Raw genomic sequence first — 15,352 nt, forward strand, 5'->3', positions numbered from 1 at the left:
TTTATTAGGTAATAAATGGCGGGTGCCCTGAAACTATAAAAAAATAACTAACCAACCAGCGTCACCTGTAACAGTTATATGGTGATCACTGGTGAAAGGGTTAACTAGGGGGCAATCAGGGGGCTTTATGCGGTAGTATATGGGGGTCCCTGGCGCTATAAAAAGTTGCGGCGAACCTAAATACCTACCTGCCTAACTAGCGTCACCTGTGACACTAATACAGCGATCAGAAAAATGATCGCTTATTAGGCTGGGTTCACACTGGAGCGATGCGGGAACGCCACGAATCCGCGGCGGGTTCCCGCATCGCATGCCTCCCGGCGGCAGTTCACACTGCCCTATGCGAACTGCTGGGAGTGTCAGTGAAATGTTAATGACACCCCCAGATCAGTTCGCATATCGCAGTGCGATCTGCAAACTCGGATCGCATGGTGTGAACACCCATGCGATCCGATTCTGCTGCGGACCAAAAAAAGGGTCCCGTGCGAGTTTGCGGCGGGTGCGACACGAATTCAGCCATACTATCTGTATGGCTGAACTCGAATCGCACAGAGATCGGATGTGATTTGCACTGCAGTGCGGTGCGAATCACATCCGTTCTCAAACCGCTGCAATGTGAACCCAGCCTTAGTGACACTGGCGACGGGGGGTGATCACGGGGTTAAACCTTTATTGGGGGGGTTAGGGGGGTACCTTAGAACTAAAGGGGGCTAACCCTAACTGCCCTAACAGTTATTACAGTCACAAATGACACCAATGCAAAAAAAATAAAATAAAAAAAAAACAATTGGTGTCACTGTGACTGGGGGGGCAGGGGTAATTGGGGGGGTGATCGGGGGGTAAAGGGGGGGTGTGAGTGTGCCTGGCATGTTCTACTGTATGTGTGGTGTGTTGGTGCAACTCACCGAACCTCTCTCCTCGGTGCCGGAACGAAAAATACCGACACGGAGGAGAGAATACATCACTTCCTCTCCTGTGTTTACATTACAGGAGAGGAAGTGATGTCACGAAGGATTTCCATTCGTCGGACCCACTCTCGATCCAGCAATATGTACGGAAGCCTTAGCTATCCCAGGTCCCTTTCTTCTAATTGGCTGAGGCACAACAGCGGGAGCCATTAGCTCACACTGCTGTCAATCACAGCTCGTGAGCCAATGAGGAGAGTGAAAGGTGGGACCATGCCTAAGTTCTATGTGTTTTATGGACATATAGTGCAGGGCTAGGGAGCGAGCATTCACCAGTGCCCACGTATCAAGTGGCTTGCTATTTGAGGCAACGGGCAAGGGGAAGAAGCGCCAAGAAGAAGAACCATTGCACAGAGCAGGTAAGGAGAACCGAAAAGAAGAGGATCAGGGCTGCTCTATGCAAAACAATTGCACAGAGCAGGCAAGTATAACATGTTTGTTAAAAAAAAAAAAGACTTTAAATCGCTTTAAAGGGTAATTGTCTGTAAATTGCAAAGCAATATGGCACCCAGAGTTTTGTACACAGATTGTGTACAGAATGCCCCCCAGGTATATAATTTCCTGCTTGTTTTATTGGCTTACTGATTTTCCTAGAAGTCTGCGCTAAGATATAAATTCTATTTTGAACATGCCCTGCAACAAAAATGAGATTGTTGGTGTATTATTCCCAAAGGGAAATCACATCTAAAGGGATGCAGACCCTGCAATTTTCCTCACTGGAGCCTCACTCAGCAGCTAATACTTTTGAAACCACTGCCATACAGATTGATTCTGAACATGGACGCAACCAAACAAACAGCTATTTCTTCACAATAGCAAAAGGTAGGACTCTGCAACAAAATTCGTTAAAATCACAGATCAATCAGAGAGAAATATTTTTGTCTCAACATATGTGGAGATATTCTTTAGGTATACTTCGAAGTGAGAGTTTTTAATATACTTTTCATAATTTCAATATACTTTTTTTTTTTAAACTTAATGTTTATTGAAATTATTGAGAAAAAAAAGAAGTACATAGACATCACCAAATGGGCATATCCCGGTGTGAGTATAAACAGAGATGATAATAAAGGCATGGTATTCAAACATTCATAAAAGGATGAGGAAAGAAAAGTAAAGATAGGGGGGGGGGGGGGGGAAGGTAGAGGGGCATAGTTACATACGTGACTAGAGTTAGCCAGTAATCTCCAAACATAAAGAGCAATTAAGACCTTAATAAGATATAGACGATGGGTATGATCACATTAGAGGAGCACTCTTCGGGTTAGTAATCCAGAGCTCCCAGGATCTGTGAAAACGACTTGTGGAATGGTTAGCTTTAGCAAAATAATGTTCCATCTGAAAGTTCTGGTTAAGGATTTGGATGACTTCTTCCAATGTTGGGGGAAGGGCTGTTTTCCATCTTCTTGCAATTGCGAGTCTGGCTGCAATAAGTATATGGGTAACCGGAGTGCGGAGATGGTTAGGCCAGGCAGGGATGTGAAGTCCCAGTAGGAGATCCAAAGGGGATAGAGGAAGGGTTACTCCAGAGAGTGAGAGAATTAGGCTCTTAACTTTGTCCCAGTAGCTTCTCAATAGGGGGCATTCCCACCAAATATGTAGCAAGGAACCGGTTTTGTCGCAATTCCTCCAACACTTGGGCGAGGTGTTTAAGTGTATTTTAGCCAGTCTTTCTGGGGTAAAATACCATTTATGAAATAGCTTCTGTGTGGATTCCCAGTGAGTGATACAGCGGGATAAGCGTAGTGGTAGTAGAAGGGCTTTCTGCCATTGTAGCTGCGTTGGTGGCTGGTCTGTAAGGGGAGACCAGTATTGCATGCTGGAGGAGAGAAGATCCGAGTGAGGTTCGGTGAGGAGTTTGTATATCACAGAGATCCCTTTGCATTTGGGAGTTTCAAGAGTATAATGTGTAAGTAAGGGGAGCGTCAGACAGTCCAAGGATGAGTATCACATTTTGGAGAGTATAGATCTGATCCTTAGGTAGAGGAAGAAGGTGTGCTTGGGCAGTTCGTATTGCTCCATGAGACGTGTAAAGGTTTTCAAGGTGGAGGCTTCAAAAAGCGATCCAAGGTAAGTAAGGCCTCGGTTTGTCCATTCTGAGAGGGGTAGATCCGGGGAGATAAGTTGAAGTGCATCAAGGGGTAGTTTAGTCAAGGTCTCCACCGAGATCCCATCCGTTGATTGTATTAACGCTGACCATGTTTTCTTGGAGGCCGTGATGGTGTCAAGTGGGTAGCGCTGGGGAGGTAGCTTAAGCCAGGTGGCTGCAAGTAGAAGTTTAGTGTTTGTGTCCAGTACGGTGGATTCGATCTGTTTCCAGTTTGAATGACGGTTATCCGACCACCAAGTTTTCAGTTGGTCTAGGATGGAGGCTCGGTAATAGGCCTGGACGTTAGGTGCCCCCAGCCCTCCAGAGTGAGCTGGGGTCAGTACTATAGACTTCTTCACTCTAGGACGTTTCTGTTGCCAGATGAAAACGTTAAGAATCCCCTGAAGTTTTTTGAGTTGGTGTTGCGTCATTGGGAGGGGTATGGTTCGAAAAAAATATAGGATATGCGGCAGCAGGTACATTTTAGCCTGAGCTATCCTTCCAGCCCAAGAGGCTGGAAATCTGCTCAGGTCTTTAATGAGGCTAATAAGCTTGCCCACGAGGTCTTCGAGATTAGTTCTAAGTAATAGTTGGCTAGGAGATGTCAAATGAATTCCCAGGTAGGGAAGGAAGGAGTTCGGGCCCAGGCAAAGGGGTAGGTGGAAGAGATTGATTTTGACGTTTGCGGGTCCAAACCAAGGTTCAGCATGAGGGATTTGCTATGATTCAGTTTATACATGGATATTCTGCTGAACTGTTCCAAAACTACGTGTACTGCAGGAAGCGAGGAAAGAGGGTCAGTCAGGGCTATGATCACATCATCGGCGTAGAGGCCAATTTTGTGATCAGTGTCTCCGATTTTTATTCCAGATATCTTTGGGTCTGATCTTATCGTCTGTGCTAACGGCTCCATCACTAGGGCGAAAATCAGTGGGGATAGCGGACACCCTTGTCTGGTGCCGTTGGTGATTTGGAAAGGTTGGGAGACTACTCCTGATGTCCAGATGCGTGCCGAGGGGTGGGAGTATAAGCCCATTATCGCTTTATGAAATGTGCCAGACACTCCAAATTTGTGGAGGACTGCTTCCATATAGGGCCAGTACACCCTGTCGAACGCCTTCTCTGCGTCCAATGCCAGAAGCAGAGAAGGCGTTCCAGTATGCTCCGTCCACTGTATCAAGTCGATGAACCTTCTAGTGCCGTCGGATGTCTGCCTGCCAGGTACAAATCCGACCTGGTCAGGGTGTATGAGTTGGGGAATAACAGAAGACAGTCGTTGTGCGAGTAATTTAGCATACAGTTTTGTGTCCGTGTTGAGAAGGGAGATAGGGCGGTAGTTGCCTGGATTGTCTGGGGGTTTACCTGGTTTGGGGATGGTGACTATCAAGGCATCAAGGGATTCTTTCGGCAGTACTCCTGTGGTGGCGAACTGATTGTACATGTCACATAAATGAGGGACTAATAGGAAAACCGCTTGTAGTATTCACTAGGAAGCCCGTCGGGGCCTGGAGCTTTATGTAGAGGGAGGTTTTGGATCAATTTGTGGATCTCGGAGTGCGTAAAAGGAACTTCCAGTTGTTTGAGTTGTGTCGGGGATAGAGAAGGGAGGGAGATAGAGGATAAGAATTTGGTAATGTCGTGTTGGGAGGGGGGTGGAAGTGGATCTGAGCCTGACAGATTGTACAATTTCGTATAAAAATGCCCAAATTCATTTGCAATATCTAGCGGGTTAGTCATGCGTCTGCCCTGGGAGTTAGTGAGGTGCGTGATTTTCTTGTTAGCTAGTTGCTTCTTAAATTGTCTAGCCATATAGGCCCCTGGTTTATTGGCTGCTGAGTAGGTCAGCAGGCGCAGTCTTTTAATGTAGTAATCAAAGTTTTTACGAAGGTGGTCACTGAGCTGGAGTCGGAGGTTTTTAAGTTCCGAGGAGACGGCCTTCGATGGGGATTTCTTGTTGTTGAATTCTAGGGACCTGATTTTAGTCAGGAGGGATTCCGTCATATGTGAGTGTTTTTTCTTTGCCTGGGAGCCAAGTTTAATAAAGAGACCTCGTAGGCAAGCCTTATGTGCATGCCATACTATGGAGTGATCAGAAACTGAGTTGACATTTTGTTGGAAATAAGTCTCAATCTCGGATCGTATCGTATTTTCAAAGGTAGGATCGTTAAGGAGGGAGGTGTTGAGCCTCCATACCGTGTGTTTGGGCGTTTGAGAAGGGGAAGCCAATTTAACCGTGACCGGAGCGTGGTCAGACCACGATATCGTGCCTATGTGGGAGGATTCAATAGACTGGAGCAAATGTTTGTCTGCGATAAATAAATCGATACGAGAGTAAGACTGGTGGGGAGGGGAAAAGAAGGTGTAATCTCTCTCTAAATCGTGCATGCATCTCCAAGCGTCATATAGGTCCTCACGTTGGAGGAGAGAGGCCAAAGCTGAGGGCCTGCATCTTGTGAGACTGGTTGTGTCCAGTGTATGGTCAACAATTTCATTAAAGTCTCCGCAGAGGAGCAGAGGGGAAGATCTGTAGGGTGCTATTTTAGAGAGGAGGGTGGAGTAAAACTTCTTCTGGGCACCATTAGGGGCATAGATATTGACTAGAGTAAGAGGGCGCCCGTCAAAGGTGGCTGAGAGGATGATGAACCTGCCATCCTCATCGCACTCACAGTGGTGTAGCGTGAAGTTGACGCTAGCGCTCACAGCGATCATAACTCCCCTTTTCTTTTTCGGGGCGTTAGCGAAAAAGCAGTGGGGGTATTTTTTGTTGCTACACTGGGGTGGCTTGGAGTTAGAGAAATGTGTCTCTTGGACGCAAAGGACATCTGCGTGATGACCCAGTGCTTCCTTCCATAGTAAATTACGCTTAAAAGGAGAATTTAGGCCTTTAACATTTAGTGAGGTGATCGTGAGAGACATGACAAGAGTTAGGCCAGGGAGATGCAAGCAAGCGGAGAGAGACCACCCCTACCAATGAATACCAAGCCTGAAGAACAGAAAGGTTGAGTAGGCAAGAAACAATCACAAACGATAAAAAAAAATAAAAAAAATAAATAAAATAAAGATGTTAATGAACTGGTATATAACAAGATATAACAACGTATAACAGTGAGAAATATCACAAAAAAAGCGTGCACAGCACACTAATAACCAGGGGGTTGGAGGGAAGAAACAGAAGGTATAGTGTCCAGGCTGGATATAACAGCTCTAGGGGAACTGGGGTAGTAGCAAAGTCAGGTTTTTTCCGCCATTTTGGTCACGGCACGTCTGGTGGGTCCAGAAGGTGGGCCGGAAGGGTTAGATTGGTTTGTGTCCACCGGGGGCAGAGGGAGGAAGCCCAAATTGGTCAATTTTTTATATCCATCTTTCGGGTTAAGAATTGGAACGATTTTCTGCTGGTGGGTGACCAGCAACTTGGTAGGGAAGCCCCATTTGTATGTTATGTTTTTCTGTTGGAGGATGGAGGTTACCGGGGAGAAGGCCCTGCGCATCTCCATTGTGGCTGGTGACAGGTCAGTGAAGAGCTTAATGGAAGCGTAGGGGGCCGGTAGGGACTTCAGGTTCCTTGCGGAAGAGAGTATTTGTTCCTTGACCTGGAAGAAATGTATACGAGCCAGAACATCCCTGGGGACGTCATCTGGGAGACGTGATGGTTTTGCAATTCTATGGGCACGATCTATGAGCATGTCTCGTGCGGTCAGGCGAGGAAGTAAGGACGAGATGAGTTGTTGCAAGTATGGGGTCAGGTCGCATGGCATGACCGATTCGGGAATGCCTCTAAATTTAGTATTATTTCGTCTGGAGCGGTCTTCCAAATCGGCCAGTTTCATTTTTATGTGTCGGAGTTCTTCCGTATGGTGGTCTTGCACATCTAGCATTTCGTTGTGTGCTTTAGAGTAATCTTGAAGATTTTCTTCAAGAGCGTCAGTGCGTTCCTCAATGCAATCAATGCGGTCATGCATCTGGGAGATGGAGATCTGTAGCTCCCTGTGTAGGTCTTGCTGCAAGGTAAGTAGCATGTTTTTCAATGTGGATTCAGACACTGTACTGTCTGAGGCAGGCATGGCCGCCAATGAGGGGGTAGGACAAGAAGTCTGAGTCCCGGCCACAACTGCAGACCAAAGCTGCTTTTTGGCATGTGGAGCTTTGTTTGGGGAATGTGCTGGGGAGGTAGCCAGTCTCTTACCTCTGTCAGCCATGAGGTCTCCTGGGGACTCCACCGGAGGAGGAAGAGTGTCCATGATGTCCCTGCAGGCCTCTGGAGCGTCCTCCTGTGCTGAGTGCAGCGCGGTGTGATGGCCCAGCGAGGCTGCAGAGGCAGCGTGCGGCGGGTTGAGAAGGTCGGCGCCATCTTGGGTCTTCTGCATAGCGGCGGCTGACGGATAAAAATCCGTTAAGCGGCGGGGTTTGGGCGGATTATACCGCGATTTCGACATGCCCCGTTCGTCCCTGTTCCTTCCCCGCTCCGGTGGTGTGGGCTGGGGAGAGGAAAGTCACTGCGTGTTGCCGATATCCAGGCCGTGGAGCGGAGCTCGGATCTCAGGCAGCCATCCCGGTCCGCAGCAGGCCACGCCCCCCATTTCAATATACTTTTAAATGCCTTTCACAGGGAAAAAAAAAGCTAACTTTATCAATGATAACGTTTAAGACATTGCTACAATTTGTAAATTTTATAATACATGTTAACAATAAGAAAACAAAAATATTCTACAAGGAGAAAAAAAGACTTTGGGGAACTAAGAAACACACTCATGAGACACTGAATACAAGAATAAAAACCTGTTTAATCCATGTATTGTTGCACTATGGTGCAATCTGCAGACCAGCATATTATTGGAATTATTATTATCGTTGTTTTACTTATCGTTTCTGGTAAAAGGGAAGTAAGCTTAATATAAAGGTAAATGTAAGAATTTTGTTTAATTTTTTTTTATCTATTTCTAAAATACTGAAAGACAGTTTTTCACTAATACTGTATTATTCACAATAAAATATCTTCAGGTAATTTTAAATAAGCATTGCAACTAATTTGATCAACTGTCATATAGTGCTATGATGTAGCTTATAAAATGGCTTAAATGCAACGTGTATTCGTTTGCTTTATATATTTTTTTTAAATCATATAAATTGAAGCACTCTAAATACCATGAAATATAAGTCAATTAAATCAAACAATATGTAAAATACAGTTATTTGAATAATTAAAAGAGTGATCACATTATGCATGCACCTGCTGGATGTCAAATTCACCAGACTAGCAAAATATAACAAATAAATTAATAAATATATATTTAAATAAATAAATAGATAAGTAGTCCAAAATAAAGTTCCTCAGAAAAAAATTGAGTTTGTTCTAGTTTGGCTGTATTGCACCAGAAGGACAGGCTCACTTAAGAACCCTTTCACACTGGGCGGTAGCGCCAAAGCGGCACTAAATTTACCGCTGTTAAAACGGTGCTTTGGCACCGCTATTCGAACGGGAGCGGGGAACTTTTAACCCCCTAGAAGGGGTTAAGAAGGGTTAAAAGCACCCATGTAGCAATGCTGCCAAAGTGATTTGCAGGCGCTTCGGCAGCGCTGCACATTCATTTCAATGGCCAGGGGCGGTGGAGGAGCGGTGTATACACTGCTGCTTGCAGGACTTTTTCTAATGTCCTGCAAGTGCACCTTCCCAGTGTAAAAGCACTCAGGCTTTCACACTGGGACTGCAGATGAGGCATTTTTCAGGTCCTTTACAGGTGCTATTTTTAGGGCTAAAGCACCTGAAAAATTCCCCAGTGTGAAAGGGGTCTAAATGCAGCATAAACGGAGTGAATTCTTACTTGGATTTTTTTCTGATGAACTTTATTTTGGACTATTTATTTTTATTTTTAATTTTTTTTATTTCACTGGTCTAATGAATTTGACATCCAGCAGATGCAGGCATAATGTGATCACTCTTTTGGTTATTAAAATTACTGTATTTCACATATTATGTAAACTCAATCACATATATTTTAGTTGTTGTAAATAAAATGTTTGACTATAAGATAGCCTATACTGTATGTGTCCCACATACAAGCATATAGTACTTGTACACTTGAGCATCTCCTGTGATGAGAAAGGCTTAATAAGGTGTATTTAACTGAGAATTATAACTCAAAGTTTTTTTTTTTTTATTCTATAAAAAAAAAATATTTTCAATAGATTTTTATTTTTATTTTTAGAACAGGTGTCCAAACATAGTTATAAAGCTGTGTGGTAGGCAAAAATGTCATTCATTTTTGTAGAGAATATTAAACAAAGCTTTCACTATCTGCATTGGTAAAGGTCGTGATCGGTGTCAGAGTAAATGTAATGCAAGCAAAGAACAAGAAGATTCCCTCACAACAAATGCTTCTACCTGTCTATGTCACAGGGAATCATTTAAAGCTAAACTCTAAGCTTGTGTAAATGACAGAAATGAGTGCAGCTCTGTAATAAAAAATATGCATGCCATTAAATGTATTTTTTTTTTTTAATGCAAGTAGTTAAAGTATCCAGATTTAACCCAGAATCAGCCTCTTGTTGGACTGGAGTGTGAGAAGAAGAAGCAACACAAGTAGCCAATCAGTGTAAGTGCTGACGAGAAGTATGCCAATAGGAATAAATCGCAGTGATCAAGAGATGACTCACTGTGCTGCTTCTACTTTCACTGTCCAGTCAAATGCTGGGCTGGGACCAGAATGACCTCAGAAGAAGTAGGTTGGAGGGCATGCACCATCACTTAGGACATTTAAAGGCAGAAAAAAAAGTATTACTTTGGAAATCTCTGGCTAAAAGGTAAATATTGCCGCAAAAGATGTTTTGTTATTTTATCTTTTCATGGACATATTTTTCTTGCTATTTTTGAAATTAATTCTGCTAAATTATATCTTAACCAGAGAATAAAAATGTAATATATGGCAAACTATCAGTCCTTATATATGGTAGCTCCATTACTTTTATTATTTAGTGTATGAACATTTTCAGCAAAACCTGTTGATCTTGTCAGATTTGCAGTATCCTTGTCACTTTTTGTGAGAAAATCTGAAAGCACAAACAATCTTATCTTTGCTCCAAGCTATTTTCTGTAAGCCACTATTTCTCTTCCCTCTATGTAATGGAGATGAATAGAAAAATATATATAGACAAATATGGCTCCCTACATACAGTGAAGTGAGTGACCGTTGACATGCTAGCACAAAAAAGATAGTATTTGCTGGATTTCCATATGAAAAAAGAACTAAAAATGGACAATGAAGGATCTGTAACATACTGATGTAGTTCGTTTTTTTCACAAAGCATTTTTTTACATATGGTCACCAGTGCAGTACTTTGTAGGCGACCATCTAAACTACATGGCATGTTCATCAATGCCAGGAGCCTTTCGGGCAAAATGGGTGTGGTAGAGATACTGTTGTACGAGGAGGATTTTGATTTTGTGGGAATTTCAAAGACCTGGCTCAACAGCTCTAAAGATTGGCTGGCAAGCATTCAAGGGTATTTCCTTTGTCGCAGTGATAGAGATGGTAAAAAAGGGGAAGGGTATGTCTATATATCAAGAATAATGTACAAGTGAATGTGAGAGATGACATCTCTAAGGGAGCTAGGTAGAGGGTGGAATACTAGCGCTCCAAAGGGATGAAGCTAAGGGGAAAATAATACTGGGAGTATGCTATAGGCCCCCTAACCTGAGGGAGGAGGGGGAGACAGACAATCAGACAATTTGGATTAGCAGCAAGAATGGGAAATGTTATCATAATGGGGGATTTTAGTTATCCAGAAATAGACTGGGCAGAGGGAACCATGCATTCGTCTAAGGCTCGCCAATTCCTAAATGTCTGGCAGGACAATTTCATGGGTCAGATGGTAGATGCACCAACTAGAAATAACGCATTACTAGATCTACTGATTACCAACAATACAGACCTGATCGCAGATGTGGAAACACGGGGCAATTTAGGAAACAGCAATCACAGGTCAATTGGCGTCAGTATAAATAACACAAATAGGAAACATAAGGGTAATACAAAGACACCATATTTCAAAAGAACCAACTTCTCTAAACTACGAACCGTGCTAGAAGGCAAAAATTGGGATAAAATCTTAGGAACAAAGAACACAGAGGAGAGATGGATTTGCTTTAAGAGCATATTAAATAAGGGCATTAGCCAGTGCATCACATTGGGTAATAAATTTAAAAGAGTGAACAAAAGTCCTGGATGGCTTAACTCCAAGTCTGAGGGATCATCATCAGCATTCATACATAAAGAATGCATTAAGTTATTTAAGAGTGCAATTAGGGTGGCTAAGATAGAACATGAAAGACACATAGTGGAGGAGAGCAAAAAAAATCCCAAGAAATTCTTTAAGTATGTAAACAGTAAAAAGGGTAGGACAGACCATATTGGCCCCAAAAACAATGAGGAAAGACATCTGGTTACAAAGGATGGGGTGATGGTGAAGGTATAACATTTATTCTTCACCAGACCCAAAGGTCCTGGTAATGGACTGGGGGGGGGGCTCTTTTTTTCAATGAGTTTTATCTATATTGCCGAGACCCAACAATTCATTACAGCCACAATCAGTTTTAAATGACAATTTTTCCTTTAGAAATTTAATTTTGCAGTGGTACTGTTCAAAACACAAGAAAAATGGGCCACTTTACAGGCATACTATAGACACCCTCGGGGCACAATATTTAAAGGAATATTTCATTTTTATTGTTTCACTTTAAGCATTAAAAAAATCACTGCTCCCAAAAAAGCGGCTGTTTTTAAAAAAAATGTTGCATTGATACATGTCCCCTGGGGCAGGACCCGGGTCCCCAAACACTTTTTATGACAATAACTTGCATATAAGCTTTTAAAATTAGCACTTTTGATTATTCATATTCGTGTCCCATAGACTTTAATGGTGTTAGTATGTTCTGCCGAATTGTTTGCCTGTTCGGTATCTTTTGGTGCATATCAGCCCATCCCTATTAAAGGTTTCTTATCTATGTAACGGGAAATGAAAATGGCAGATTTAGCATGTACAATGTATATTATCACATATGATGACTTTATATAATCTAAAAATATTTCTTCATCACAATTTGTAGTGGTTGATATGTACACCCAAAACCAAAGCACTGTCACTGAGTTCATTCTTCTTGGACTCTCGATGAATCCTTTAGTACAGGTTTTGTTGTTTCATATATTTCTGATAGTTTACCTGACCTCATTGACTGGGAATCTCCTTCTCCTTCTGGCTGTGAGGACTGACAAACATTTGCACACCTCCATGTACTTCTTCTTGTCTAGTCTCTCTTTCTTGGACATCTGCTGGACTTCCTCCGTTGTACCCAAAACTTTAGCAAATTTTCTTTCAACTAAAAAGAGTATTTCTTTCCCTGGTTGTGCTATCCAGTTCTGCATTACCCTGACTATGGGGCAAACTGAGTGTCTGCTTCTGGCATTCATGGCCTATGACCGATATGTTGCTATCTGCATCCCTCTGCATTACAATATGATCATGAACACAACTGTTTGTTTTCGGATGATCGGCATGTCATTGTTGAGTGGTTGCTTTGCTGCATCTTTTGAAACATATTTAACATTCAGTCTAATATACTGTGGCCCTAACACCATGAACCACTTTTTCTGTGAGCTCCCTCTATTGCTTCAGCTCTCTTGCAGTGACACCTCAGCCATCAAGAACTTAATACTGGTTTTCTTGCCCATCATGCTTTTCATTCCACTTTCATTAATCCTTATTTCATACATCCGAATCATAACTGCTGTCATGACAATTAGTTTGGGAAAGAACAAAGCATTTTCCACATGTATTTCCCACCTTGTGGTGGTGGTAATTTTCTATGGGACATCCATATTTGTGTACGGTAAACCTGAAAATGCAGTCACAGAGGACACAGACAAAAAGGTGGCAGTATTTTACACGGTCATCACCCCGATGATCAACCCCTTGATCTACAGCCTGAGGAATAAAGATGTTCAAAAAGCCATGAAGTCACTGATAAAAGTTTAGAAGTATTTGCAATTGATTAGGTCAACTTGCTGAAGATAAAATTGGTTCAATGTTCTAAGTTTAAGTTCTATCACGTTTTACAGTTAGGAGTGATAATGGGATTTTGCACACCAGAAGAGGCTCTAGTTCCAGTTGCAATTTTAAATGTGATGCAGTGAATGGAATTGCCAATACACAAAGTAGAAAATGACCGGCAACCTAATAAATTTGTACAGGTTTATGGGTCCTTTCTCACAAGTATACTTATTTTTTGGTTTTTTTTTGACAAATGTATTTCTTACTGTGATTTTATTCTATAGGATTTGCTGTACCATCTAGTGGCACACAGAATGTTTGGCAGGTTAGGCAGGGTAAGTATAAGAGATTATTCACTTTTTCCAAAAAGATGAATGCAAGACAAAACGTTTTCTGTGAAGCTATACATTATTTGCATGTACAAAAAAGAAGCAAACACAAATGGGTTGAATACAAGCAGCAACATGGAGCAGCAAAGGGGCTTTTCAAAACTTTTCAGACTTTTACAGTCTGCCTTATGTGGAGAAGTGACCAGGTGGTTACAGGGTCATGTTAATATAAGGCATTCTTATTTTCTACCCCAAGGTGGAGTGTTAGGTTCCTTTTCACATTTTCTAGTTTCTCTATGTTCTGCTGAAAAAAAAATTGTTTACAAAGCCCAATAGCTCAGCTAAAATGTAAACAGTTGTTGATTTGGACATGCAATACATGCCCAAAAAAACATAAATAAAGTACATAGGGCATGTATAAAACACCCTGCATTTCTCTACAGCTGCCATTCCTCCATCTCCCCAGCTGGAAGTTGATGTGTAAATATAGCAACACTAATGGCGCGTACACACGGTTGGAATTTCCGACAAAAAATGTTCGATGGGAGCTTGTTGTTGGAAATTCCAACCGTGTATAGGCTCCATCGGACATTTGCTGTCAGAATTCCCGACAACAAAAATTTGAGAGCTGATTCTCAAATTTTCCAACAACAAAACTTGTTGTCGGAAATTCCGATTGTGTGTACACAATTCCGATGCATAAAATTCCACGCATGCTCGGAATCAAGCAGAAGAGCTGCACTGGCTATTGAACTTCATTTTTCTCGGCTCGTCGAATGTCTTGTACATCACCACGTTCTTGACCTTCGGAATTTCCGACAACATTTGTGCGACCGTGTGTAGGCAAAACAAGTTGGAGCCAACATCCGTCTGAAAAAAGCCGTGATTTGTTGTCAGAATGTTTGTGCATGTGTACGCAGCATTACAGCCATTGCTATGCAAAAAATGGACCATCTGACTATTTATAAATATTGTTCAGACATGAGATCAGACATTCTAAATTGACATTATTATTATCTTTACTTTTGTATTTACTCTGTGCATTCACCTGCAAATCACAGAGGTGAAATTTGATCTGTATATGATGTCAGTTAAAGTAACCCGAAAGTAAAAAAAAAAAAAAAAAATTTGTTTTATGCAGCCCATGACCTATAGGGTAAATTCACCTTTTCACAAAAAGTTATATAACTCCAAATATCCTGGTCAGCCCTCAATACACCACTGCACGTAAAAGCAGTTATACCCCACGTTGCCATGCTTGCAATGGCTAGTGCTCTTTAGCCCAACCAGGTGACCGTATTGACTGATGAGAGCTGTTTATTTTTTCTTAGACACCTTATCAGAGGAAGAAGTCTCAGATGTGCTTGTCAATGGTCAGCAAGGCTACATAGCTGTGCTGAACAATGAGTGATTGCCATTGCCTCACATTTTTAAGGGGTTTCAGAAACATTATTTTTTTCCTTATGGGTTTAACTAAATGAATAAAAGCTGACCACTGTAAGAACCCTGACAGTGATAAATGATCAGTCTCAAACATATAACATCCATTCTTGTTGGATGGCTTGGTCTCTTGAAGGAAGTTGAAAATTATCACCAGGATCATCAGGTAAAAACCAATAGAAAAAACATGAGCGGGCATCAACTCCACCTAGTATAAAGTAACTATATCAAGACAGCTGAACATTTAAGTACCAGACTAACACTTAGGAACAGAACTAAAATAAGGCAAGGTGCTAGCCCAATGTGTGACAAAATAATTAATCATCCATACATTAAAAACTAAATAAATTGTGAATATATATTATACATCCATAAAGTCAATATGTAAATCCAGTCACCGTGTACATAAACAGGTAGCACTTTATTATACATGCATATGACCCCACTGAAGAAGTCCACACGAGGACACAATGCATATGGTGGATTTT

At 42.1% G+C, this 15,352-nt stretch overlaps 1 protein-coding gene across 1 annotated transcript; it reads left to right on the forward strand.

Moving 5' to 3' along the window:
- The first annotated feature begins 7,859 nt into the window (after positions 1–7,859).
- Positions 7,860–14,325, forward strand: LOC143989131 (olfactory receptor 5AP2-like). Its single transcript, XM_077489154.1, has 2 exons — positions 7,860–7,951; positions 12,155–14,325. Exon 2 carries the CDS (start codon positions 12,163–12,165, stop codon positions 13,078–13,080), a length of 918 nt encoding a protein of 305 aa, XP_077345280.1. The 5' UTR covers positions 7,860–7,951; positions 12,155–12,162; the 3' UTR covers positions 13,081–14,325.
- The last annotated feature ends 1,027 nt before the right edge of the window (positions 14,326–15,352 follow it).

This window comes from Lithobates pipiens, unplaced genomic scaffold (assembly GCF_037356315.1).
Source record: "Lithobates pipiens isolate NorthernLeopardFrog02 unplaced genomic scaffold, aLitPip1_a1.2 Scaffold_18, whole genome shotgun sequence".
NCBI classification, from domain to species: Eukaryota; Metazoa; Chordata; class Amphibia; order Anura; family Ranidae; genus Lithobates; species Lithobates pipiens.

Coding starts and splice junctions, on each gene's coding strand:
- LOC143989131 (XM_077489154.1), top strand. CDS start 12,163: ATGTACACCCAAAACCAAAGCACTGTCACTGAGTTCATTCTTCTTGGA.